Source organism: Rhipicephalus sanguineus, chromosome 9 (genome assembly GCF_013339695.2).
Source record: "Rhipicephalus sanguineus isolate Rsan-2018 chromosome 9, BIME_Rsan_1.4, whole genome shotgun sequence".
Lineage (NCBI taxonomy): Eukaryota > Metazoa > Arthropoda > Arachnida > Ixodida > Ixodidae > Rhipicephalus > Rhipicephalus sanguineus.
Genome location: NC_051184.2, coordinates 34,872,329 through 34,900,017, shown reverse-complemented (window position 1 = coordinate 34,900,017; position 27,689 = coordinate 34,872,329). Strand labels below are relative to the sequence as shown.

At 42.7% G+C, this 27,689-nt stretch overlaps 1 protein-coding gene across 2 annotated transcripts; it reads right to left on the bottom strand.

Annotated features, from left to right (window-relative positions):
• Nucleotides 1-6: 6 nt before the first annotated feature.
• On the bottom strand, nucleotides 7-27,477 carry LOC119404961 (2-hydroxyacyl-CoA lyase 2). Of its 2 annotated transcripts, XM_037671691.2 has the most exons (17): nucleotides 27,352-27,477; nucleotides 27,123-27,246; nucleotides 26,471-26,524; nucleotides 24,642-24,746; nucleotides 23,286-23,364; nucleotides 22,456-22,547; nucleotides 20,652-20,790; nucleotides 19,612-19,723; nucleotides 18,144-18,244; nucleotides 16,979-17,088; nucleotides 14,945-15,068; nucleotides 13,750-13,844; nucleotides 12,878-13,032; nucleotides 9,113-9,250; nucleotides 7,940-8,114; nucleotides 4,557-4,655; nucleotides 7-3,376 (listed from the first exon to the last, which is right to left on the bottom strand). In XM_037671691.2, the coding sequence occupies exons 2-17, from the start codon at nucleotides 27,243-27,245 to the stop codon at nucleotides 3,191-3,193; spliced, it is 1,887 nt and encodes a 628-aa protein (XP_037527619.1). In that variant the 5' UTR covers nucleotide 27,246; nucleotides 27,352-27,477; the 3' UTR covers nucleotides 7-3,190. The 2 variants fall into 2 exon arrangements, with proteins under 2 accessions (XP_037527619.1, XP_037527621.1); XM_037671693.2 differs by lacking the exon at nucleotides 27,352-27,477 and having other exon boundaries at nucleotides 27,123-27,338.
• Between the last annotated feature and the right edge of the window lie 212 nt (nucleotides 27,478-27,689).

The window sequence follows — 27,689 nt, the reverse complement described above, 5'->3', positions numbered from 1 at the left end:
GCAATAAAAAAAATGCACGGTCAGTGCTCTAGACAGCTTTGTTTTCAAGATGTCAGACATTGTGGTGCATTGATCATTGAAACTTTTTCACAGGACCTTAAAAGTTTACTATGCAAAAGCTGCCACAGACATTGAATACATTTGCAAAGGTTTGTCCTAGGCTTGTGTGAATAGTAAATTTTAGGTTCGAAGCAAATAGTGATTTGGCCGAATAATTTCAAATCGAATTCGGATAGCATATATCACGTAAAGAAAAATGAGCATATTTGTCATGACCCAACTGACCTGCACATTATATTTTAAAATTGAAACAAGGCATAAGCAAATGTCATTCTTTTTGGTTCAAGGGAAGTGGAAGCAACTTTGAACAGCAGCAGGTCTTGACTTTTGGTAGAATGAAAGTGAGAACCTGTAAAATATGTTGTTTTAGAATTTACTTTACTTAGAGCATCAAAGCCGGTATAACAAGCTTTTAAACTTAAAAAATGATGAATCGATGTTCAACGAACCTTTAAGGTTCGTTGAACCTTAAAGTGGGGCTTCTCGGCAGTGCGGAGTTCCCTGGATAGGTGTATTCACGGCATAGCACCCCTCCACTGCAGTGAAACCGCTTTTACAGGAGGATTACATGCGGATTAATATACACCTATTCGTTCATTTCAAATGCTTCAAAATTTCCAATAATTTAAATTCGAATACTGTAATATTCGTTCGAATAATCGAAGTGCTCGAATATTTGCACAAGCCTAGTTTGTCCGCATAGTACAAATTTCCAGACATTTTTTGCTGCAACACTCCTAACATTGCGGCAATCTCGCACACATTTGCAAATGAGGTAGCATAGTTCAGCTGCAACTGAAGTTCCAACCTGAACTGGAAATATTTTTATTAGTCTTGTTTGAAAATAAACAATATTGTAGATCACTTCCCATTCAATACCCTGTTAGTGACATGCTAAATGTGCTGCTACAAAAATGAACATGACGTAAGAATAGAATACTTATTTGGATACTCTGTTGGCGAAAATTTTGGTGCCAGGAAACTGAATATGATACGCACCAATATAGCTTCCTATCGCTTGAGGCTCTTTCGCTCATTTACGAGTACAGTGTACAGTTGCAATGTTGCAAAATCACGACAACTGGTACACTCAAACCTCATTATAACGAAGTTAGATCTTACACGAAAATAACATCGTTATATCCGAAAATTCATTATAAATGTATATTCCTAACACTGTATGTATTGCAAAACTATTCTTCATTTACTTTGTTATAACCAATATTTCGTTATATCCGTGTTCGTTATAGTTTCAGTGTTATGTTTGGTTGTATTTAACGTATAAAACTTTACAACATAAGGTGCAAATTCAAACCACACTCAAACTACTACTACGACTACTACTACTACTCATCAAATAATGTCAGCTTTAGCGTTGTCGAGTCTTTCATTAGAAAATGCGTAAAAGGTAAATTTGGTAACAAGGAGACTTTAGTACTAGTTCAGCTATTTGTTTAAGTTTCAGTGATGGTAAATAAGCAAAAAAATGAGAACTGTCACTACTGTGACGAAGTCGTGCTATTATGAGTAAAGTATGTGTTATCATTATGTACATTCTCATAATCTAAACTAAAAATGTCCGTAGTCTTAACATTCCATCCCTTTCAGCTATGACAGCAGTCACACATAAACTCAATGCAAGAGTAAATTATGGAGCACACATCCTACGATATAAAAATACTCATATGTTCAAGTAATTTTCTTTTTCACCGGTTCTTCTGCATAACGCTCTCTACATTTGGTGAAACCGAAAATCATAAGGCACATGTGGAAATCAGTTAGTGCGTGCACTTGTTCATGGACAGGAAGTCCTACAAAGAGGGCCTCTATGCATTCATTAAAATGTTCCCATATGCTACTAGGTGAATATTAAATTTTTTTTAATTAAATGGCAGACTATAACGAAACACTATCCAGGCAGGGGATGCATTAAAACAGTCTGCGACGTGATACGCAGCCCGTAGCTTCAGCCGTTGTCAGTTCTATCAATAATTGGTCCCTCTGTACTAGTTCTCAGCAGTAGCAGTACTCTCTACAGATACTTACTGAAGTGTTCACTGAAGCACTACTAAATGGAATGCCCAAATCCACGTTCAAGCGGTTACAATGGCATAAGATCTATGCCCGACATAAAAACATGTTCCACAAGACTAAATCGCTGAATATAAAGTGAATTTGCGCATAACTTATGTGATTGTAAGTCCATGTATCACAGTAAACGCTGCCTAAAACGAATTCAGCAGTGCTTCTTGTACTGCTCACAGCTGTACAAGCAAACTTGATAGAACTGGCGAGCATCTGTCTAGTTAGCACCAGCTACAAATTAAGAATTGGAACAGGATTTGCCCTGAATAAAAATGGAACTGCAGTTCAAGTAACACAAGAAGCAAAGGAAATGCTCAGAGGCTTCTCCAAACACAGGTGGTTAGTTGTTATAGCAACAGTTCACAAGTGCACAATAGTGTCCAAGGAATGGCCGGAGGCTTCACAGATGGTGCTTTTGTACAATTCATTGCACCAACATGCAATTCTGCCCCTTTTGCAGCACCCGAGGAAGCAAACAGGTGTGGAGCAGCGACTTCGACAAAACTTTGCGCACCGCACAAGAACTGATGTTATGCAAGTTATTCAGCAGACCTTGCTTCTTGCTACCTGTAGCAAGAAGCAATTCCAATTACAATTATACCGCTTAAAGAAAAGAATGCCCACTAGAGTATTGTGAAAACTGAAGACCAGCTAACTAATGGCAGTTTTTAAAGGTAGATGTGACATTAGAATGCCACAGTGGAGAGTTCTGCATTAATTTTGACCACCTGTGGTTTCTTAAGTGCACCAAAGTAAGCACGCGGGCGTTTTTCGCATTTTGCCTTCACTGAAATGCAGCAGCCGTGGCTGGGAATTGAACCCACGCCCTCAGGCTTAGCAGCGCAGTGCCACATCCACTAAGCCACCATGGCAGGTGGAATGCTACTATGCAGATGTTTCCCATGTTGCACTGTTGAAACGAATAGTGGGGCATGAGCAAATTAAGTGGACCCACCACACGTCGCCCGATTCTTACACTGGATCACAGCTGGGCAGCCGCAACGACACCGCAGAACAGGAACAGACAAAGGCAGTGTGTTCGACGTTACACCGAGATGCTCCCTTCCCTAAAGGAGGTCTTGCCAATAAGGCAGTTAATGAGCACACTGTGGCCCTCTGCGTTCAACCTTTGTGCCTCCTTAAAGATTTCGGCCAGCCGGTCCTTGTCTGGCAGTGACATTAGCATGCCCTTTGCACCGAGGCCCTCGACCGACTTGTGGTAGTCCGTGTACTGCAAGAGACAAATGTCAAAGGTAATTGGTGGATGCTCTAATAAATCCAAGACGTAACAGCAGATAACAAGCTATTCATATGAGCGTTCTTTGCTAAAGTTAATTTACCAGACATTCGTAAAGATGGTAAAAGAGTTCCACAACATTTATTCAGTATGCTAACAAATGTGCCTTGTGAAAATCTCAAAACATCTAAGCCATGTGTCTATAATGTTTGGTTTCTTGAAGTACCAGTCGCGCGTCGTAAGTGCTGGGACACCAACAACTAATGCAGATAACCATCTGTTGTCTACTGGTTGGACTAAGCCGATTCATCAAACCAGAACCAACTGCAAAGGACTTCTTATGAGAGAAACGATTGAGAAGTCGTCTGGCAGAGAATAACACTACTGTACTGATAATTATGGCCTCCACAATAAAGCAGCATGAATGCGAAGGAGCAACATGGGCAATGTGCGACTCTGGAACAGCATTGCACCTTCAAGCGTAGTAACAATAGGAGAATTAATATAAGAGCAATTTCTAACATCAGGCACAGTTTGCAAAGTTAACAGGCAGTAACTGTTTAGTGTAAATTTTAGAGAACACAGAGAGAAGGCACATTTTTATAGAGTAAAAGCTGGTTAATTCGGATTTCACGTGACTGGAAAAAATTACCGAATTAACCGGATACCGAATCATCATAAGTATCAAGAAAACAATAAACAAATGTCTGTTACATCAATGCACTTTCATTTTCATGATAAATATGTAAATCTGGTACATATTTTACGTGCGATCAGTGTAAAAGCCGCAATTTTCGTCATTGGTGACTTCACTCACAATGTGAACACGGCTCAAGACCCCAGTGTCTTAATCCAAAACATGCTCTGAACCCCTCCCTTATTATGTACTGCTACCACCAACTCCGTGTGCTCCGAGGATCGTCTGAATTGAGTGGGTTACGGCTAAATATGACCGAAATAATAAGTTTGATGCCGTTAAACAATGCATATGCTTGCCGAGACCAGAGAATACATCCCAATTATCCGATTTTCCAAATTAATGAGGGTCAAATTAACTAGCTTTTACTGTATGATTATTTTTCTCAATATGCACACTGTGTACTAAAGAATGCTTCAGGGACGACCTGCCCAAAAACGCGCCATCATTAAAGAGCATTCAAGGTACAGTACTTACACTCAGCCCACAAGCAACATTGCTCTTGAACATTTTGACCTGCTCCCTAGAGATCTGCATCCAACACGCGTCGTTGCCAACCACGGCCATGACTGGAATCTGTGAATAAAGACGAGGAAGGGAAAGGGAAACAAAAATAGAATAGAGACATGCCCGATGTTTCTCACTTTACGAGTGTTAATTTTGCCAAACCACACTTTCAGCCTTTTCCCGAAGTTGATGGCTCACCCATGCTGATCAAGGATCGCATTTCTGTAACAATGCTTTTCGTTTGCAAATCTTTCTCCTTTCATCACTGACTCTCATGAAGTGATGCCCTATCACTGTAATCGGCCACCCAGCAGGACAGGTGATTAAAATAAATAGTATCATAGTAAGAGAACTTTTTATCAAATACAGCCCCTGTACAAAGTGTAAAGGCATTTTTCGGAGCCCTCAATGTTTCTAAGGTTTGCTAAGTTTTGCATGATTTTATGGCTGGATGGCAAAGCCAAATGTAACCATCAGTGTCCATTCAATGTGCAAAGAAATTGATGCTTCTATAATGATGTCACATACATGCTACCTCAGAAGTGGTCATTCAGTCCTGGATCAAACAACATAAATAAAGTGAAATAAAATGCCATAAAGGCATCTAAAATGGCCCGTTCTTGCTCCTGTAAACAGAGCACATGCAATTCTAGACCAGAACAAGATGTGTGCCATAATATCTACTATACTTCTGTCCTAATTTTTTGCTTGCTTTGCCATAAGTTTCGACACTGAGCGTGGGAACCATACACACTGAAAGATAACATTTCACTATGTTGATCTATATATACTGATAAAAAGAGGGGTAAGTTCTAATACAACACAAGTAAGACTTGCTGCAGTAATAATGCGAGCAACACCAGTTGGTTTGGCTACAGGCAGAATGACCAAACATCTTGTGACATAGCAGAACTACAGTTATTCAACTACAAGCTGATGCAAAGGTCAAATACAGGTATCTTGTGGTTTCTAAACTGACAAAATGACCCGTTATGAAATAATACATCAGCCTGCATCTGAAAGATAACTACCTCATAGATAAATGACAGCCTCAGGTAGTAACTGTATGACGAACAGTACTAATTGATAGTCTGCTTCATCGTTAAAAAAATGTGTCCCACCAGGCAAAAAATGGCTGCAATTCTCTGCATCTCTAATCATTCCACTAACATTCCACCAATGACTTGTGCTGGTTGACTATAATTATGCTGTTGTGAAGAGTGATTCTTTCTTTAGCACAGCATAGAATCATCCAAATAGTCACACTGCCAACTTTGACCACAATATCTTATTGCCATGAGCAGTTGTCTGAGTTAAGGGGAGATGCGGGTCGAAAAACACGAGTTTTTTAAAAAATTATCGATTTTTTGTTTTCGCCTGTTTTGTTAAGATTAGTACCTCTACTGTTCTGAAAAAAAAATCAATGTCGAGACTCAACTGGAAATGCTTTAAAATTGCGTCTAAAGAGCACAAGGTGGCTGTCAAAAGGCCGAAAGTGTGTCATCTTCGAGCACCTTGCCGCTGATAATGCGCCGCCGCTCACCATTGTCGACCGCATGAGGCGAAGAGCCGAGCCTCACTCTTCAAATAACAACGGTTTCCCGCGCTGCTGCAGCGCAAGAAATAATAAAGAGAAGCACGCTTTTGCCGCCTTCTTCGAGCGCCGCGACTGGCTTTAAATCACGTGGTACGGATCGGGAGCCGCCATTGGCCGCTGCGCGCCTGTGTGTGCTGTGAAGCCTACTTGCAGGATCCGTGTCTCGTCGAGCAGCGCAGCTGAACAACGCTTTTCTCGAGTGCTTATCCGTTATTGATGAATAAAGCCGTAGGAAGCGCGGTCACCGGCCTGTGAAGTTTCACGCGACGCACAAATTTCGAGGACGCCGGCGCAAATCAAAGCCGAACACTCAAACCACGAAAAGATCGTCTGCTGCCGCAAGGCGTAGTGGCAGTGACGCCGATGCGTCCGACGAGTTTGCCGCGGCATTCGAATATGTGAGTGCCTCCCAGAAAAAGATCGGACTCTTCGAAGACGAAGAAAAATCGCAGGACGACGAGTCTTCGTTGATTGCTGATATGACAGCACTGAACATGTTGGTTTAATCGAGGGCACTCCAGTTTTGAACGTGTTCTGGAAGAGCTTGGCGTGCTCCCGTCTCATGATCTGGTTGCTCTTGGCACATCACGGGACAGCACACGCCAGAAAAAAATGTCTCAAAAACTAACAGAAGAAGCAAGGGCCCGTCGGCGTGAGCTGAAGAAAAAATCTCTTGTCGAGGAGTCAGCTCGAAAGAGCCGTGAGGGCCAAACCTATGGTGCTGGCGCATTTTAATGGCAGTGGCCACTACAAGGAGGATTGTTCTTTCTTGTGTACAAATTTCGTTGCATTCAATGACATCTTTGATCAATAAACATGCAATTTTGACTTTAAAACTCGTTTTTCTCAAAACACAAATTTTGCCATTTTTGTCAATGTGCCCCTCCTTTTTCGGGTACTTCTGGTGCTCAGATCTGCATGAAATTTTTCCCAAAGTTTTTCCAAAGTACGAGAAATGCAATTATCTTGTTTAAGTTTCGATATTCTTATTATAAAATAAAAAAAAAGGTTATGTAAACTTTTACTAGGGTAGGAGAAATATGAACTTCCAACGTTAAAATTTTTCACGTCTAGTACATATTTTGTATGGACTTCCTAATTAGTTATTTGCATTCCGCACTTTATTTGAAACATTATGAACTATCAATTGTAAAAAATTATTGAAGTTTAGGTCTGAAAAGAGGGGGGGGCAAAATGCTTCAGTTTTTCACTTTGTCATGTTGCAGAACTAAAAGTATGCAACTTGCAAGAAAACTAATTATATATTTGAAATCAGCATAAAAAGTTCTATAAGCAGCTCAAGTTTCATTGCTCTAGGGTGAATATTAAAGAAAAAGTGTCTTCGAGTAGCATCTCCCCTTAAGTTCAGCACTTATCCTATTTATTGCCTATTAGTGCCTCGGAATATCTCGCACATTATCCCCTTGAAGGTTTGAAGGGTACAATGCCCTCACCTATTTCATTGCAGCCAACTAAGGCATAAAGAAACTACAGCGCAGTCCAAAACAATATCACATCTGGTTAAATCAGAGTATCCCTTACGCAGAACAAATTCCGCACATCACGAGGCTACAGTGAGAATGCAAAGCAAAATGTCGGTTACACGAAAGGAAGATCACATCCATAACCAACGATCAAACTCGTCATTACAAAATACAGTGTCACAAAATGAGGGACAATGGCACGCCTATAGGTAACACATTTTTAAAGGGACACTCCTGTCATACACGAAAACTTGTTGCATAATCAGCCTCACCTTGTGCCTCACGAAGGTGTCAAACTCCAGCATGGAATAACCGAGAGAGCCATCTCCATATATAATTACCACCAAGGATTCAGGATGGCACAACTTTGCGCCCAGGGCAAAGCCCCCACCAACACCCAGCGTTCCGAAGGCACCGGGATCTAGCCACCTCAATGGCCCACTCGGCCTGTAAAAGAACACAAGTACATATACCCGCAGTGCATTCGGAACAATCCATTTAATTTTTCCTTTTCTTCCTTTTTTTTGGGGGGGGGGGGGGGGGTCCTTTCCTCATTAGCTCAGACAGGGTAACAATGCCAGCAATCCATCACTATAAATACCGAGACTAGCCGCTCTATGAGATTCATGAAACCAAAGGAATAAAATTGTTACAGAATCTGTGACTTGGGACGCATCGTTTTAATGAGGAGCTGCTTTTACATTGCGCGCAGTGTCACAAAGCAGAAAATGCGACAACTGTGAACACAGCTGCCGCGATTCAAGTTGTGACCTCGTTTCCTAGCTATATTAAAGTGAAGCTCCCTTGTTTTAGCAATGCCTGGCAGGCTTTGGTGCTGCCTTCATTGGATCGAACAGGAAAACGGTGTGATGCTTGCAAGCCACAATGGCATAACGATCATCACTTACAATTATCATCACGGAGTGTTGGACTTATGTTTCTTTCAGCTTTCAGCATGGCTGTGAGAGGACTTCGTTGGCAAAGCATCAAACTATAAACAAGTTCACCACAGGCACTCTGGTTTCAACAAAACAACTTTTTTGTTCATTGAAGCTTGTTTTTTCGGACTGCTCCATAACTCTTCCATTTTTCTCGGCCCCCTTCCATAGAAACGGACCGGTAAGCAACCAGTATACTTTGCTTAAATAGTCAAATTTCCATACTACAACGTAAGGTGTTGATTTTAAAGACTTCGCCACATCGAAGTTTTGACTCTATCTACTTTCTCGTTCCAGCGTGTAGCTCGAGCACATGAGACAAGAGTGTACTGCACTGAATGGATGGTTCTCAGCATTTTCATGATTCCGAACAAGAGCACCGGTTAAAGCGACGAAGTACTCATGTTTACGAGACATCCAGCCATACGAGGTGCTCCATAAATAAGGAATGCACTTTGCAATGCTTCAGGGACGTTTTAGACACAACTACACTCTGACTCTGCCCACCTGAGAATGTAGGCTGCAGTTCCGACAAAGTCACCACCATCGGCGACCAGGATGGTGTCATCCGGCAGAGATGCTTCCAGTTCATTGAGAACCTTCAGAGGGTTCAGGTGCTTGTCAGCTGGTGCATCTACCATCGCTCTGCAATCGTAATACATGAAGCCCTTCAAAACTAAACCTGTTTTGTCCTTCTGCTGCACGAAAAAGAAGAGCCAGTACAGCTTGTCTAATGTGCACCATGTATTCCCTCGTAGTTGAAGGCTGACTACAGTAGAACCTTCTTCATACGTTTTTGAAACAAATGCAGGAAAAAACATACTGTACCAGAATGTTGGCACCGAGAAATGTTGGCACCGCGAATGCTGGCAATGGGAAATCGTACGCAATGGAAGCGTATCATCAAGGTTCTACTGTACAGCAGCTCAGGACCACATAAAAATATAATTTCAGATATCGTAAGCATGTAGCAGCAACTGTGAAAAAAGAAATCTAATTGAAGCACGAGTTGATGAGTACTGAAAGGCTAAAAGACGTGTATGTTTTCGATACTGAAATTCTTTTTTTTTTAATTGCCGACAGTGCTACTCGCTGGAAGTGATACATAACTCGAAACACGACTGCTTGGCACAGCCTTCGAGATTAGGGTCCGGCCACAATTTACCACACTTGAGAAATCTCAGACGCAGTGTGCGGGGGCCTGTGTCATATCCGCAAATCGCAAGCCACACATGCTGTCAGTTTAGATGACATTTAAAGACTGCTATTAAGAAAGTTATACAATTATCAGAACTGCAGATTTGCAAAGATTGTTTCATTAGTACTGCTACACAATACACATTTATTGCCAGCTTAGCCAAAGTGAGAAGTGTCTGCCTCTGAAAGCTCTTTGCTTCTAAATATGCTCCACCTAGCCCACCGCTTTCAGAGAAGTTCAAGACTCAATCGCGAGAAACACATGGTGGTGGGATGTTGGTTTATGCGATAGTATGCATTGTGCAGCCGGTTGTGAGGAACTTTGGCATCAAAAGAAGTTAATGAAAGGCTCGAAGCATGAGTGCAATTTAATTCATCCAAAGTTCGGTCGTCATTGCTTTGCCACCACTGAACAAAACTGTCAAAAGCAAGGTGTTCACAAATGTGGACATCGTGCCTAAAATGTGTGCATCCCACGCAAAAAATTAATGAAGCTAAAAATAGTACAAAGTGTAACAGAAGTTCTTGTTCTAGTTTGAAATTATAGTGACGCATGTACACTGCCAGAAGGCTGAAATTTGACGAAAGCTGATGTACAGAAGGAGCATGGAAAATCCTCAGATATGCTCCATCTCACATCTTGTGCAACCTAACTAAGGTGGGCCTCTGTAAACTGAAGTTTTAAATAAGGCGTCAGTTTGCACACTGACGACACCATTTCTATCACCTTTCGTTCTTTGTACCGACCAAGCCTGGAAAACATGCGCTTCAGTTTTAACAGTCCTGCTAGTGATAGAATTGCCAACTCAGCTGCAGCAAGCCACAGGCATGGGAAAGCCTGATTACAAAACTTTGTGCATAATAAGCAGTTTGTTTACTTATCTGTTTACTTCTCAAACTGCAGATGGTTTAATTTTTTTTTTAACAAGTAAAGTAATGTACACAAGCAAATTTTTCAGTCCTTCTTGCCAATAATAAAGTGGCTGACTGGGCTAGTTGGTTGTGCATACTTAAGGTTAACAGCGCGAAAATAAGACACGGCGGACAGGAAAAAGACGAGACAAGCGCTGACTTCCAACTGAATTTTTATTGACACGAATGCTCTTATATACCCGGGTTAACAGAAAACAATCGGTAACAGAAGGTGAAAACATAAGCAAAGATATGAAATAACTATACATCAACTATCACTGAGCCTGCTACGTCAACTCCCGCATCCCAAAAAACAGAGCTCCCTGTCTGACAATGCAATTGATGGCTTGCTTACGCACGTGCCCCTTTCACGCGCCATCTGAGCTGCCTCAGAGATTATACGCTCATGCTCTTCTTTAATCTTATCCACGACTGTGGTCCTTTCAAACTGCGGAGTGCACCCACACGTGCTCACGTGAAGCGCCAGGAAGCCATCTTTGCCATTACGAACGTTATTGGCGTGTTCCCGTAAGCGCTCGTTCAGACATCTGCCCGTCTGGCCCACGTAGCACGCGCCGCAGGACAATGGGATCCTGTACACCACACCCTGCGCGCAGTCGACAAACTGCGTCCTGTGCTTCACCACGCACTGTTTACCGCGCCTCTTCACGGGGCAGGTCCTATTAGCCAACTGGGCCAATTTGTCTGGAGCACTGAAAACAACTTTCACGTTGAGGCGTTGTCCTATTTTCTTTAGGCGATGTGCAACCGTGTGCATATACGGAATGACCGCCAACTTTTCCCGCTTCTCCGCTGTGCTGCGCTCTTCGTTACGGTCACTGCCCTTACGTTTTCTCTTTCTGTGCATTGCCTCTGCCACAGAAATTTCTGTGGCAGAGGCAATGCACAGAAAGAGAAAACGTAAGGGCAGTGACCGTAACGAAGAGCGCAGCACAGCGGAGAAGCGGGAAAAGTTGGCGGTCATTCCGTATATGCACACGGTTGCACATCGCCTAAAGAAAATAGGACAACGCCTCAACGTGAAAGTTGTTTTCAGTGCTCCAGACAAATTGGCCCAGTTGGCTAATAGGACCTGCCCCGTGAAGAGGCGCGGTAAACAGTGCGTGGTGAAGCACAGGACGCAGTTTGTCGACTGCGCGCAGGGTGTGGTGTACAGGATCCCATTGTCCTGCGGCGCGTGCTACGTGGGCCAGACGGGCAGATGTCTGAACGAGCGCTTACGGGAACACGCCAATAACGTTCGTAATGGCAAAGATGGCTTCCTGGCGCTTCACGTGAGCACGTGTGGGTGCACTCCGCAGTTTGAAAGGACCACAGTCGTGGATAAGATTAAAGAAGAGCATGAGCGTATAATCTCTGAGGCAGCTCAGATGGCGCGTGAAAGGGGCACGTGCGTAAGCAAGCCATCAATTGCATTGTCAGACAGGGAGCTCTGTTTTTTGGGATGCGGGAGTTGACGTAGCAGGCTCAGTGATAGTTGATGTATAGTTATTTCATATCTTTGCTTATGTTTTCACCTTCTGTTACCGATTGTTTTCTGTTAACCCGGGTATATAAGAGCATTCGTGTCAATAAAAATTCAGTTGGAAGTCAGCGCTTGTCTCGTCTTTTTCCTGTCCGCCGTGTCTTATTTTCGCGCTGTTAACCTTAACTTCTTGCCAAGTTTTAAGGACAGCGATTGCTTCCATTAGCCCAGCAAAATAAAATTTTGAATTCTTCTTATAGCAGGATAATTCCGATTTGGTAATAAGTATTAACTCACCAGAGATCAATAAACTGGAAAAATAAAAGCCCCAGCTCAGCTGGTAATGGCATTAGAAAAACAAAACATGAAACTAAGATACTGCAGTCACATTTATCTCTATGTGCAACCTGCCCCCAGAGTTACAGAACCCCATAGTTAAATATATAGTATTAACCTTTAAATAAGATATATTTACCATTTTACACGCAATGGCTTCATCTTGATTATTAATATGTGCTAGAAAAAAGTCTATGGACATTTTTCACCCTCTCAGTTAGCAGCTCGACCCAAATTTATATGCAACACGTCATATTCAATGCAGGTAGTATTACGGTGCAGAATTATTGAAAGGACACAGACAGTCAAAGTGAACTAGCAAGTTGGTGTATCTTGCTTACTTGTTCTTTTCTTCTTTGGCGTTGTCCATGTTTCGTAGCGTTTGAATCCACGATGGATCACACTTAAAGTCGGGCAGGGCTTGGGTCAAAGATTGCAGGAATGATCCAACATCGGCCTCCACAGCTACCGTTGGCTTCCAAAATGCATCCGAGTTCTGATCAGAAAAAGCAAACAACGATGTACTATATAACAATAATGGTTGTTCCTTTAAATAGCGGCCTCTTATGCGACTCATGACATGTAGAGTTATTTTTACAGGCCATAAATGGGACGTAACTGTGACAAAAACAAAAGACAAGAAGCATGCAAGCCACTTTCGGGTCTTATGATGACTGCGTGCAACCGTGTTGGTCCGAACACATTCGAGCTAGGTGATGAGCACTGCTCTGTAGATGGAGTGTTGTTGCTAAATCCGGTAAACATTGAACTTTTTACTTGGCGAGCCTGTGCCCAGCGAAACAAAACACTCGCAGCACAATGCTAGCAGCAAGTTGGGTCGTCGGTCGACGATTATCCAATCTTTAGCAAAACGTGTCAGCTTTTATATGTGCATCGTTGACCATTCCAGCATTATCACTGGTGCTTGCATCAACTCCAGAATGTACTCAACTGTATGCGTCGCACACACATCCTCAGTAGAACATTCAGAAATATTCGAGAAGGTTCCCATACATTCAGGCGTTGCGTGCGCCGAGCAATGACATATGTAATTGTTTTAGATGGTGAAACCTGAACGCCATGAAAAACGTGTATATGTGTCAGTATACACAATAAGCATTATGTATGCGACTCCAATGGCCTCACACAGAGGAATACAAACAGAACTACACTGTATTCTTATGGAAAGCTTTCTTCACATTTGCCGTCTCACCTTGTAAAGCTGTGACCTGCTTCGATTAACGGCAATGATCTTTGACTTGCGGCTCAGTACACGGCCGTATGATAGGCGAAAGTCACACACCGAGCCTGCGATAGGTCAAGAAAGATGTCGGTCCGGTAATGTCTCTTCCTGGTTCGGTATAAAATAAACAAAGCTGGAGCTTTAGATCAGGAGAAAATTTCAGTTCCCCACTCAAGTGCCTGTGGAATATGTTATTAGGCAACTGCAGGAGGAATTTTAAATTCCTCATTTCCCATTGAAATACATGCTAAACATAGAAACACTCTCATGAGGAAGTCACAGGAGCAATTTGACAAAGATTTGTTGCATCTATAAGATAATGTGCCTGGAGTAACTGATGCAGATCTTGGCCTCTTTTGAATCATCACACGCGTGCAACTCCGCTATTACGGCACAATCTCAAAAAGTTCTCACAGCTACATGTTTGTTGAAGACTGGCGCACAACTGCAACACCACAATTAAATTTCGACCTCTGGGTGGTATAGGGGCCCTTTAAAGGGACATTAAAGAGCAAAATGATTTTTCTCGCATCAGTAAAGTAGTCTTCCACGAAACCAAAAACACCACGCTTGCTGCGAGAAGATGCTTAATAAGCGAGAAAATGCGCAGAAAGAAAATACAGGTGGCGACGCCACCTTGGAATTCCCGCACCATTTGCCGTGACTTCACATATTTTTGACAGCGCCTGCTTGGGCCTACGTAGTTCCTAATCAGTTAAATCGAAGTACATTGTCCTCTGAGGGGGCCAGAGACTTGACATAACGAGTTTGTGGAAATTTCGTCGAGCCAGTGGCGCCAAAATACGTTAAATGCTCTTTGAAGCCTTTTATGTCACGAATTACAAAGTTCGGCACGAAATTTAAAAATGAAACTTTGAACTTGGTTTTCTCCTCTAACAATAAACCTATGGTGGTGAAATAAATTACACAAGAGTTCTCCGAGCACACTTTATCAATCTAAACCAATTCATTGTTTCTCTTTAGTGTCCCTTTTTAAGCGCCGATTCATGGGGGGTTTGCAGGATAACGAAACACACACTTCACTGCACCTAAACAAGGCCGAGTCTTAGCCCAAGCCAACAACTTCAGACCACAATTCTTTGGTGTCACAGACCACACCACCACTCAATCACTACACACAAAATGCACTGCAGGAAAGACCGACCTGCGAGGATGACCACGTCAGCCTGTGCCAGGGCATCCCTACGGCAGTGGCGCATCTGCAGCTCGCTGTGGCGACCCAGCAGGCCTCGAGCCATGCCTCCAAGGAAGCAAGGAATGCCCAGTTTCTGAAAAAAAAAAAAGGAAATAAAGTTACAGCGGTGCAATGTGCTTTTTAGGAAACATACCGTATTTATTCGAAAATAGGTCGGGCACGAATATAGGTCGACCCCTACTTATAGCACTCTACGAGAAATAAAAAAAAATATTCGAAAATAGGTCGACCCATGTTTTTTTTTTTTAGAAACAGGAAAATTTAAACATAGCACACCTTTATTTACAATTAACTTAGCGCCCTAGTCGCTGCCGGGAGTGTCATGTTCGTCAGATGTGCAAGGAAGGTTGTCGGATTCTTCGCAGGCATCCTCGGCATCCCAAATGACGTCAACTTCGCTGCCATCGATTGCGTTGGAAATGCAGCACTTTTTAAAGCCAGTCACGATAATTTCCGCTGGCAAGTCTTTCCGCGCGTCCTTCACCCACGTCGCAACTTCATTGAGGGAAGCCCTTCTCGCGGCGTCCCGTCGGTGTCATTGCAGCATCCTCCTTCAAGCCACTCTTTGTAACTCTTCGCCACCCGGTCCTTAATGTAGCCGGGACGTCATACCTAGCGGTATGACGACCAGGTCTGTTGGCCTTCTGCAGGGCCTCCTTGACGCCCGGAGCCTCAGTTCTTTTTCAAGAGCGTCATGCCTGCCAGTTGCTGGGCCGCGAAAAGCACGACGCCATCCATTGCACGCGAACAGTCGGTCCCGCTGCTTCCGCCAACCCCTAATCAACTTTTACGTCGAACTCACGCTGAGCGGCACAATTGCTGGAATTCTCGGCAAAAAGTATCACTTGACGCTTGAAGTCAGCTGTGTAGCGCTACCGACGTGACACCGTCGCAACCGCGCATTTGCAAATGCGAACCGTCACGTCAGATCAAACAACAAACAAAGAGCCAAAGAGTGAGTCCTTAGGCCAGTGTACAGTGTTGGCCAGTGCCAGTGCGGCTGCGCGTCGGCAGGCAGCACGGCTAGGGGGCTAGGGACTTCACGGCCTACCTAGGGAAATCACGGGTTCCAGCGCAAACATGGCGGAGCGGCTGCATTTCGCGGGGGCTTTGAAAAGGCGGTGTGCAGCTATTGCACAAATAACTTTTCTTTTTCTTAGTTACTTAGTCGGAAAAAACGAACGGGCACGGTTTTTATACCAGATTTTATGGTATATAATGTGCGTATGTAGCAGGAACTGCTTGAAGAACAGCAGGCGCGGCAGTTGAACGGCATAGGTGCGGTGCTTTTGGTCGCTTTGATCGCGAATATAGGTCGAGATTCTTTGGTCACGAATATAGGTCGATAGCTGATTATGGGCAACATTTTTGGGAAAAAAAGGTCGACCTATATTCGAATAAATACGGTAGGCACCTTATCTAGTAAACACATTGAGGAACTTAACAGAACATCTTTTGGGACAAGTTGGTTCACAATTGAATAAGAACGAAACGGACGAGGACTAGACAGACTAGATGCAATGATGACCTAGTGGACCTCATCGACACCTGTATTCACGGTATGGTAGTACAGTTGAACCCGGATGTAGATCTAATCTTAAGGGGATCATGAAAGAGTTCTATATGTAGCTAATTCTGTACACAAAATGTCTTACATATAGAAAATATATTCAAGCCAATGTTATGAGTGTTTGATATACACAACAATTCGTTATAGTCTGTGGGTTCGATATATGCGAGTTCAACTGTACTGGACTTCTGTTTTAAAGCTCCTGCATTCAATTCCCGTGGAACCTTCAGTTTCTAAATTAGCTTTCCTTTTCTCATTTATTTCTCTTTTTTTTTTATTTACATTTTCTATGGCATCAAGGATCGCTGCTATGGCAGACAAATGCGGCAAATAATGAAAACAGACAGCAAAAAATACATCTCATGCACCAAAAGATTGAGTGAAAAAATCCGACGCAGCTATATTGTGCTCACCTCAAGTGCTGCCTTCAGTTCCTGCACAGGTAAGGGAGGCAGCGTTGCCTGGCTGCCCACAATGCAGACGGGCCGCTTGGCACGCGAGATGATCTCCGCACACTGCTGGACTGCGTGGTGTCAATAATCGATCGACTATGCATCATCACGTAAGCTGTTCATGGATGCAATGAAAACATGTTAAAAAACCAGAAAATCAAAACATTGTGGTGTGCCTGTACGCGCACTTTTAATTAGACCCTCAGCGAGTTCTCTTCTGTATGTACTATATAGGATGTGGTACCAAGAACACAAACTCAAATTCTTGGGTACGCGGTCAAAAAACCTCATATAAAGAGAGGGTCCTTTAATTCGAGAGTTTCATATCTAAAATGAGAGATACAAGGAGGAGGAGGAATAATCTTTATTAAGAACCAGCAATTTAATTGCCTTGGCCTAGGCCTCCCACGAGGGAGATACAAAACTCTTGAAATTTATGTGCCCTTGCTGTTTTTTTTTTCTTTTTTGCTGGTCTACCGAAAATAGTAAAAGCAAATTCAGGCAACTATGTCAGCTGGCAACCTTATACATTTAGGTACAGACAAAACAGAGAATGTTATCAATAGTATTTCTTACAAAGCTAACATGGGCCAGACTTGGCCCATATTAGCTTAGCACATGGTAAAGTGAAAAAAAGTTATGGCCTTACTTTGGCCTGCACACACATCTTTGTTTGCAAGGTCAGAAATTGTCTTGCTGCGTTACTATGGACAGGCTGAATCAGTTCAGTCAAATATATGGGTGTAGGTGCAACTGGTTCACTGAAGTATTGATCAATCTATGTACAGCTTGTGATCACGACGACCTTACATCCAATGTGGACGACGTCATCCCCACATGTATTATGCAACTCATCCCATTCCATACACCCTCCTATAAACTACGCAAGTTTGCTCTATCAGGCAATCTGTTCAGTCGAACCCATTGATAAGCGTGAGCCGCCAAGGAACCATTACTTAGTTCCAATTCAGTGGAATTCTGATTACAGAAACACCGCTAGAAGCTACTTCACATTCTCCTTAATTGAAAGTTGACTGAATGTCTTAGCTTCAAAACATTAAAAGTGTCCGCACACTTGGATTTGCTATGCAACGGTCACCCTTTGCGTCTTGTGCTAGCCACTTGCCTTCGGATGGTCTTGCCAAGGGAATGGAGACCGGCAGAGGTGAGACATCTCTGGGCTGGAATGCGCCAGCAAATAGGTTGTGCATGTAGTAATCCAGGTACCTGCACATTGACAAAGAGGGCAAGAAGACGTGCAGTGGGGAACAATGTCCAACTGTCAAAAGAACAGTGTTCAAAGCCACCAACTCGGTAAGTTTTGCACTGAAACGAAAGACAATGCGCTACATACAAAGGGGCTGATGTTTCAATTATGGAGCAGCCACGACGTCTGAAGTCACAGTAATCATTGTGTACCAATTAGGTGTCTCATTTTGTGTTCAACAGCCTGCTACAAGAGTAAATGATCCTGGAAACAAAGCTGTTCTTGACAGCATGGCAAGATACATCAAGCGGACAACACTAGGGACCACTTCATCGTACAAACGTTGATCATACACGCTGACAAAACATACCACATTAAAACAGCATTTCTTTTTTAACTGTCATTCCCGAACATACAGAGGTGTTTTACAGGATGATCAGAAGGCAGTACACAGGCTCACAATTCAGGTATATCTTGTATCGCAAGGGCCTGTGAAACGCCTGGACCAATTATAATGCAAAGGTTCTTTTTACTCAATAAACTGCTTTCTCATTATCCACCCCTCTCAGCCACCCAATCCTGGAAATAGAGCAGGCAAAGTTCCATGTGAAGACTGACAAAGCACGCACACACACACACACACACACACACACACACACACACACACACACACACACACAAAAGAAAAAAGAAAATTGGAAGAGGGTCCTTCCATTATTTCACTCTCAGCAAAGAATCTGCAGCAAGCCGAGTGAGACCACGTTTTTCACAAAAATTCCAATAAGATAATAAAAATAAGAAATGGGATCAACATCGAACTAGGCTCGTGACTTTACAAATCTTCAGCTCAACCCAATGTACCTGCTTTCATTTTTTTTTTAATGTGCCAAAATACAGATACCAACAATTAGCATTTGGAAGTCTGAAAACAAAACTACTTTCACTCACTATGGCTCCAGCAAATCGAGTTTTCTACACGCATTTGTTCCTTATTGAAATACATGCGTAAAACAGTTTGCCAGAGCAACCCGTGAATAAGCCAAGCTATCTGCAATGGGTAAGAATCTAGGAACAATTGGCTCAAATTACCATCGACTCAAGTTCATTTTACCTAAGCTCATTTCTTCAATTAATCTTTTCGTGACTCCTGTATCAAAAATAGCATTTTTTGCTAGCTTTTAGTAACGCTTCTGCTTGCATTTCAAAAGCCAAATTTTGCACAGCAGCACAACACTATCTAAAACCAGGCTTTTTATGCGAGTCAGAATTTTGTTCCAGTTGGACTTTAATTCGACCAAATGTTGCTGCCCCTAGAGGGTAAAATTAATGACATGTGATAGCGTAACACTCGTCTACACTGAAGTGGGAGGTAAGAAAGCTGGCATACAGTTTAACTAGCTTCTGTCCAAGGCTGCCCGGCCTTCCTTTGAAGCCAACCTCGGACTGCACTATCCCATACGGGTAGAGGACGTCAATTGGAAGCTCCACAAATACAGGGCCTGTAACAAACACACAAAGTGTACTTAGCGGATCACAAAGAAAACAAAGGCACTAGAGAAGAAAGAGACAATAAATAAAGGGAAAATGACATGTATGAGTGAAGCAAGTTGGAGAAAACATCTTTCTGAACTAATCTGCATGTATATTTCAGCTGAACACCGATGCATGAAAAAAGAATGCACACAGACAAATGACGAATTAGGAATGCAGGAGCCCGCAAGGTGGAGGAAGCTTCGAGAATAAAAACACTGTCATCCGTCCATTTGTAACACGAAGCTACGTAGGAAATCCATACAGATTTTTCAGAAAGAAAAGCTGTTTTGGGATGTAAAACCCCAACAATTATTATTATCATCAGACAGAAAAGCTTTATAAGCTTACGGTAAAGCCGTTCTAGTCCAGGATTTGAAACCAGTACCAGAGCCAAACACGAGGCTAGCAGATAACAGCGCGGGGGTGAATTAACAAGTGGAAGCACACAAACACAGATTGTGGAAAATCAGTTCCGCGAAAGCCCGCAGGACCAATCTGATAAATGACAGAAAAATAAATGACGCAAATATGCCACTGCCTATATCGTTTCCCTGTCAAGGTACTCTTATTCATTTTGCAGATCTCTAGTTAGTGGTCTGTTATCTCAGAACTCACTAGAAACAGAACAAATGTGTAGTTATGCTAAATCATATTTGAAAGGTGAAGTTCAAGCCAGGACATGCTGCCTGGAAAAGTTTGTCTAAAAGCGCCCAAAGAGTTGAACCCAGTACGACCAGTACTAAACATTTCTAGTGTCCTCTGGAAGGAATACAGGACATTTTCAATGAGAGCTCTTGGGTGCTGTCATATTGCTCACTGTTCTATTGTAAATAGGAGTATGCACACCCCACTCCCTGCCCACTTCCCCACTGCAGTAGTAGAAGGTGAAAATACCTGGTGTGTCGGACTGCGCCTTCTGCAGTGCTGTTCGCAGTGTAGGAACAATGTCCCTGACTGTAGTGACAGTGGCCGTGAACTTGCACAGCGATTTGAACAGCGACAGCTGATCAATGTCTTGCAGAGCACCTCGTCCCTAGCGCATGCAAAAAATTTTTAGAGAATAAAAAAAGGTTGTCACGGCAACTCATAATACTTTCATATACAAAAGGAGTTTCATTCAGAACTCATCTTAGAAAATATAAATTAAGGCACTAGGAGCAAAGTGTTACATTGTGCTGGCTGTCACGTCAGTTCTGTAGAACTCCAAAAGTAGCTCTCAAGGGTAAGAACAACAGTTCCAATGAAAAAAAGAAATAAATTCTCAGGTTTTACATTGCAATACCATGACTTGATTACTAGACAAGCGCTAGTGGGTGACCCCGAATTAATTTCGACCACCTGGGGATCTTTACCGTGCACTTAAGCCTAACTACACGGGTGTTCTCACATCTCACCCACATCGCAATGTGCCTGTTGCAGCCTGGAATCAAACCCACATCCTCATACTCAACAGCTCAATGCTGTAGTTTGTAAACTACCATGATAGGAGCCTATAGGCATAACTTCTCAAATCAAAAATTTTTTAAAATAAATTATTACTACCTGTCAAGCTATGCCAACACTGATTCTAATAGCATACACTACTCATTTATAACCTATGTATCCCAAGCGTAATTTTGTTGAGGTTAACCTTTACACAGGAGATAAGATGTATGCACGAGGCATCAGCGTCCTGACAGTAAATAGCATCTCGAAATGCTTGGCTAAAAGTTTGCTAAACAGCTGCCTGCAACAACGGGCCTCCTATAAATGTTTTGCAGGCACTCTGTTATTAACTGCACTTTCGGACTGCAATTAAAAAGATATTTACCATAAAGTATGGTCAACTCAGTAACTGTTCAACAAACATTTCAATAAGCAAATCTTTTTTGCTACCTTTGTTTCCCTCCAGGGCCATTTGAATCCAGATATACTATGCACTTATGGGAATACACTCAAACCTCGATATAACGAACATGGATATAACGAATTATCGGTTATAACGAAGTAAATGAGGAATAGTCTTGTCAGAAATGCAGTGTTATGAACAAACGTTTATAACGAATTTTCGGATATAATGAAGTTATTTTTGTGGCATATGTGACTTTGTTATAATGTGGTTTGAGTGTAACCAATTGAATCCAACAGACAATTAGGCCAAGGAAAGCATAGGTGACATTACTTGTTGTCTTGTTAACTGTAGTGTAGTAATTACGACGTAAATTGAAATGAATCAAAGTGGACAAAAATATCACCCTCTCTGTCGGTGGGACCCGAACCCACAACCTTCGAATTACATGTCCGGGGATCTACCAATTGAGCTACGACAGAGGGTGCTTGCCCGTCCCCTTCGTTGAGTATTTCTGTAAGTGTAATCCCTGTGAGTGTTAGCCAGCACCGCTCATAGCCAAGGCGGCAAGTGTGGAACACTCTTTTTGCCAGAGGGCGTATGTGGCAAGTGATCGTTGCATGAGGCGGCAGCTGACCAATAAACCCCCACTTGAAAGGGTGAATTTTCGTACATTTTAATTCAGTTTAATTTACGTCATAATTACTAAACTACATTTAAAAAGACAACAAGTAGTGTCCCCTATGATTTCTTTGGCCGAATTATCTGTCGGGTTCAAATGGTTGAGTCTAACAAAGGAACAAGCCCTTCATACATCGACGTATGAGGCGGCAGCAGTTATGCGAGATACTTATCTACTTTCCTCCTCACTTTGACAGCTGTCGCAGCTGCACCGGCCAGCAAAAGCACGGGGGACTCGGCCATCTGAGCATTCTTGATAGCAGTCACCGTGTTAGTCAGACCTGCAAAAGTGTTCTCGTTATTCTGCTTGCAAAGATAACAAGAAAGCCAGAGGGATATCACTCAAAGGTCAAATGAGCCAACTAAGGTAATTAAACGACAAACTACAATCGCCCTCAATTTGAGCTGAAACGCTGTGCCCATCAACAGAAGTGGCCAAGATACCCAACACCAGAGCTGCCATAAGAAAGACATGGTGAACTCTGCTTTAATTAACAATATTTTTAATTACCCATGTTGCAGCTGATAATGACTGTGACTGCACAAATGTTGCAATATTTTTCAAGCAGGAAAATCAACAGCAGTAGAAGCAAGCTCAATTCTTAGCAAAAAGTTGATACAGCCGCATAAAAAGAAAGAGTGCTACATTTAATTAACAAATCGAATGTCGGGTCACGAAGACTTGCAGCTCACGACATAATGTAATAGACAATGCAACAGCCTGCTTTGCATTGAAAGCACTGTGTCAATGTGTGCTGGGAACGATGGGATAAGATAAGACAGGCAAGTGATAAATACTTTTGTTGCATTTGAAAAACAGCTGTTGCATTACAAATTCAGCCTAACAAATTGCATAGAGATTGCAGCCGAGATTGCTTGAAATTTTATTTATTACATTAAAGCCAGCACCTTCCATGCAAAAGGTCATCAGAAGTGTTTAAGTGCATTATAAACGACTTAAAAATGTCAATTGTGCGCAAAGGCCAAGAAAGTACGACAGCATCAAGTAAGACGAGTACCTGGTCCAGCTGTGACGGCGGCCACCCCGATCTTTCCAGAAAGCCTCGCCACCGCATCAGCCGCAAAGACTGCATTAACCTGTTGTTACAAAAAATGGTTATAGAATACTTCATCAGACAGTGCCTTGCAGGCAACATGTGGGCGTTATCACAAGGCAGCCCGTTTTCCTGTACCTCAAAAGAATCGATTGTTGGGCTATACTCAGGGACTTTTCTTGGCAGCACTGTGGAAGCTGCAGAACCAAAACGCCTGCCTGCTAGCAGGCCAAAATACAGTACCTAAGCTTATTGACAATTTTCTCACTTGCCTTGCTGAAATAAATACTGCTTTATTTATTATGAGACTCAAACAGTTGCCAAAAATCGTAGGTAAAATACAATTATTGTTCACTTTACAAGAGTGCCTTCCTTTTCTTTTCATTTCTTAAAGCAGCACCACATTTTCAGTACACCTGTTTTCCAATGTAAACATGGTGTCTGTGACGTGTGCGGGTCAGTGTGTGCGGCCACAAACACGCTGTTTAGTCTTCCAAGAAAAATACATTCGTAAGATGACACTGAAATGTACACTGAACAATTGAAATGTCTCTCCCATTCACATTTTTCACGTATATGTTTTTCTAAACATGTTAACGGTGCAAGCGAGCAAAACTGAAATCAGCCGCAAGCTGCCAGACTACTTGTGGAGTAACACGAATGTGCGGAAGCCCCGCCTCTGTAGCCTTTGCTTCACTGCCAAGATCAGCTATACCCCAGTATAGTTGGTTTTACATTACTGAAGCGTTAAATTAGTGCAAGCAAAAGACAGCTCATGCAAGAAACCAAGAAAAGGATCGGTGCTTCACTGGCAACAGTCTAGTTGGCAGGGAAGGGTTCTATAGACAACATCCACTTGTCATGAATGCATACAGAAAGACAGCAAACTGACACATGTATGTACATCAAAGGCAGTTGCAATAGCAAACAGACATGTGTACATCAAGGAAGGTTGTGCAAGAGGTCAAACCAGGCGTCAAGGCTCATTTGTACGCCAATCTTTGTTCTTTTGGCAAGACAGGCTTTCAGTGCAACTCTAATCGAAGCGTTACCCTCCCGCTTGGAATGTTCATCCCCGAAAGACGAGCGTCAGACTCACAGAGGATATTTATGTAGAACCCCTTCCTAATATTAAAACGTTGTTAGTGTAGAACTTGTCTTTGTGCCTCTTTCTCGTGTAAGTTAGTCCGCACTAATTTACCCCTTCAGCGATTATTATACCTTAGATTAGAATGAAAGCCAGAGATCACAGTTAGGAGCTTTTCGTTAAAACGGTGACAACTACAAAACCATTACTGAAGTGCTGTGTAATCGCCATACCTCATGCCTCGTGTCCACGACACGAATGCCTTCGCGCTCCGCTGCCACCAAGATGGGTGAAATGTGACCGCCACTGAGGCAGAACAAAAACTTGACATCGTGAGCCTGGAAAAAAATATTCACGAGTTAACGACGACATTGTTCATGTTTAGCGAGCCAATGTACAAAGATGGCCGACAAAGCATGTGACCCACATTTTCGCTGTGCTAAGCAGTTATTTAATTTGATGGCATTTCACATAGTCCATTACAGAGGACTGGAAAAAAAAGGCTGCATGAGCAGCTTGAAAGGCATGTTGGTTACAATCGTGCTTGACTGCACTTGATAACAGAGCAAAGTGAAGACAGACTCTGATTTCAATTTCTCTTATAACGAATATTCACCTGAAGCAAAAAAAATATTAATGTGACTTACAGCACTAAAGATGCTAAAAAATAATGTACTGAAGTGTGCACTCAAAGGAAAAAATGCACACTAGTATTTTCATTTGTACCAATCAATGAGAAATCTCACACAGTACGGCTACAACACAATAAAGAACTACAAATGAGCTACGGCTGTGGTTTGCGAGAATGCCTCAATGCCTCTGCAAAAGCTAACTAAACATTTTAAATATCTCCTCACTAGACAGGATTGAGCCAAGAGTCCCGCTAACTTTCACAAAACATTAAATGTAGCATCAGAAAATATAAAGTTGCTCCTTGCACCAATGGATTTAATAGTGGAGAGTACCAAAGTAACAACGGAGGACGGAATACTGTCTTCAGTCCAGGCACTTATTGGCTTCAGATAATGTCACTACCAAGTCACCGAGACCGGTTACAAAAGCATATCGATGAGGTGTATGCCAAGCAGCAGTGATGTTATTGTCAACAACTGTCACCACACTCATGTGTATACAAGATTGGCCCACTAACTTTTAAGCCATAACTACACACTTTACACGGATTTATCAGGCCATCACATGCGCTTTTAATCATTTTCATTATTGTAAATTGTATTAGCGTATACTACTTCTTATTTCTTAGAAATTGTGTTACTTTTTTCATTTACATGTAACAAATTTATTATTGTTACTCTTTTGTAGAAATTTGTCTGCCCTTGTGTTCTATGCTGCCTCACTGTTGCAGCAATGTATGGGTGACAAGGCCTCAGTCAGGCAGACAGTGTTCTGCCTTTAGCCTTGCCATCCAAGACCCATTCTGTGTCTGAAACAAATCAATAAATAAATAAAAAATAAATAAATAAATAATAATTATCATTCACAAAAGACTAATTAGGTGCATCTATGCTAAGCGGGAGAGATGATAAATGGAAGATGTGGCGTCGACTCCAGAAGAAATTGAAAACAAGACGTCTTGGGCTCCCCTGGCCTGAACGTGCTCTGCTGCCTTGTTCACAAGATTGTCGATGCCACTTTTTGCTCGGTGTACTCGGCACGCAGCAGTGATGAAGGGCAAACAGCAGTGCGCAGCTCTGTTTAAATGCAAAGGTCAATCTTAAGCATCCCTTCTGTAAAGATTTGTCTGGTCCTACAATTGGGGATTACGTATATCATTCAGGGGAGAACATGCGCAGCACTATACCCACTTACAGTGCAATTGTCAACTCAGAGCTGCAAAGCCCTAGTAATTCGATGCAGTCAGTCGCAGCGCTTCTGTATCGTTCCGAGCAGCACGTTCACTGAATTCACACACTTGCAAAGCTTTTTGCTCTCTTCTACTACCAGTTTTCGCGGGAAATAGACAAACTGAAAACGACTCTCATTGAATATAAATTAACGAAGTGCCTACAGCCTCGCAAAACACGCCGAAACTGGCTGTACTTACCTTAAGCACATCGGCTACCAAGTCGCCACCATTCCGTAGTGACGATTTGTCGACCTGCAGCCCAAGATAAAAATACGTAGTACAATATTTTCTGTGACCAACCAGAAACAAACAGTTCGCTGTCGGGCTCTTTTGTGAACAGTCAAAAATAAACAATGCACAACGGGACAAGGAATCTCGCGTAAGCCCGTGTGCAGTCTTGTAAGGGTCGATTAATTTGAATCTCGATGTTAATTCATTTTCCTGCAGTGTCTTCCGCTTATATCGTGTGGCAAATGCGTACCAATCACGAGGCGCGAATTCTCCTAAGCCGCTTTAAAAGTTATACAGCGCATACGCACACGATAGAGAAACAAATGCACATGCACACAGCGCCTTGTGCACGTGTTAAAGCGAGTTTCGAGTCTGATGTATACACTGCTTTCGGTTTACCGCGACAGGTGCTTGTTTGCATGTCTTCTCCGACGCGATTGCATTTCGTCTATCTACTTCATTGTTCGCCGCTACAATCGCGCGTTCACCAGCGTACGCCGTGTGCTGAGCGATCAGACAAAACTGTTCGGCTCTCATTACATATTTATTTTCTTTTCCTCATTTGCGAAAAGCGTGTTCGGACGGGACCACCCGTCGACCGGGAAAACGAGGCACTCACCTTGAAACGCAAGTTCGCGAGCAGAGACAACTTCCTGCTGATGCCCGCTATTAAACCGCCGAGTACCATCACGGTTGCTGGAACCCACAGGTCTACCAGTGTCAGGGAACTCAAAAGAGACATCCTGGGACGATACGACAGACAGGTGGTGTTACGAATGAAAATAGTTACGCGCGTTGATCACAGCGTGCTCAAGTATATTACGGAGCTGTGACAGCAACTCACGCACCTGTTAAAAGTGGGATGAATGCTGCGGCCGTACAGCCGGAAAGGGAGAACGACACACGCACATAGCGAAAACAGAAAGAAATGTAATTAATTCGAACTCAACAAAAACCACGTGTTTTGGTGTCCACGTGACTACAGCACTTAGCATAGTAGAGCTACCACCACAGAAGCAAAACCCGAAAGACGTGTGTGCATTGTCGCCACCTGGCGGTTGATTGCAACTCGTTCTTGCATGCGACTAACCGAGAACTGTTTCAACAGATGCAAAACAGCTGTGTGTGGTGGATATAGAGAGGGAGAGTAAACATTTATTTAATGTCAGAAAAATAATTTTGGTCT

Excerpts from the sequence above, each read along its gene's own strand:
- LOC119404961 (XM_037671691.2), bottom strand. The coding sequence starts at position 27,245 with ATGTCTCTTTTGAGTTCCCTGACACTGGTAGACCTGTGGGTTCCAGCA. Across the intron at positions 24,747-26,470 it reads TGGTAGCCGATGTGCTTAAG|GCTCACGATGTCAAGTTTTT; the intron begins GTAAGTACAGCC and ends ATTTTTTTCCAG. Across the intron at positions 3,377-4,556 it reads ATGTTGCTTGTGGGCTGAGT|TACACGGACTACCACAAGTC; the intron begins GTAAGTACTGTA and ends TGTCTCTTGCAG.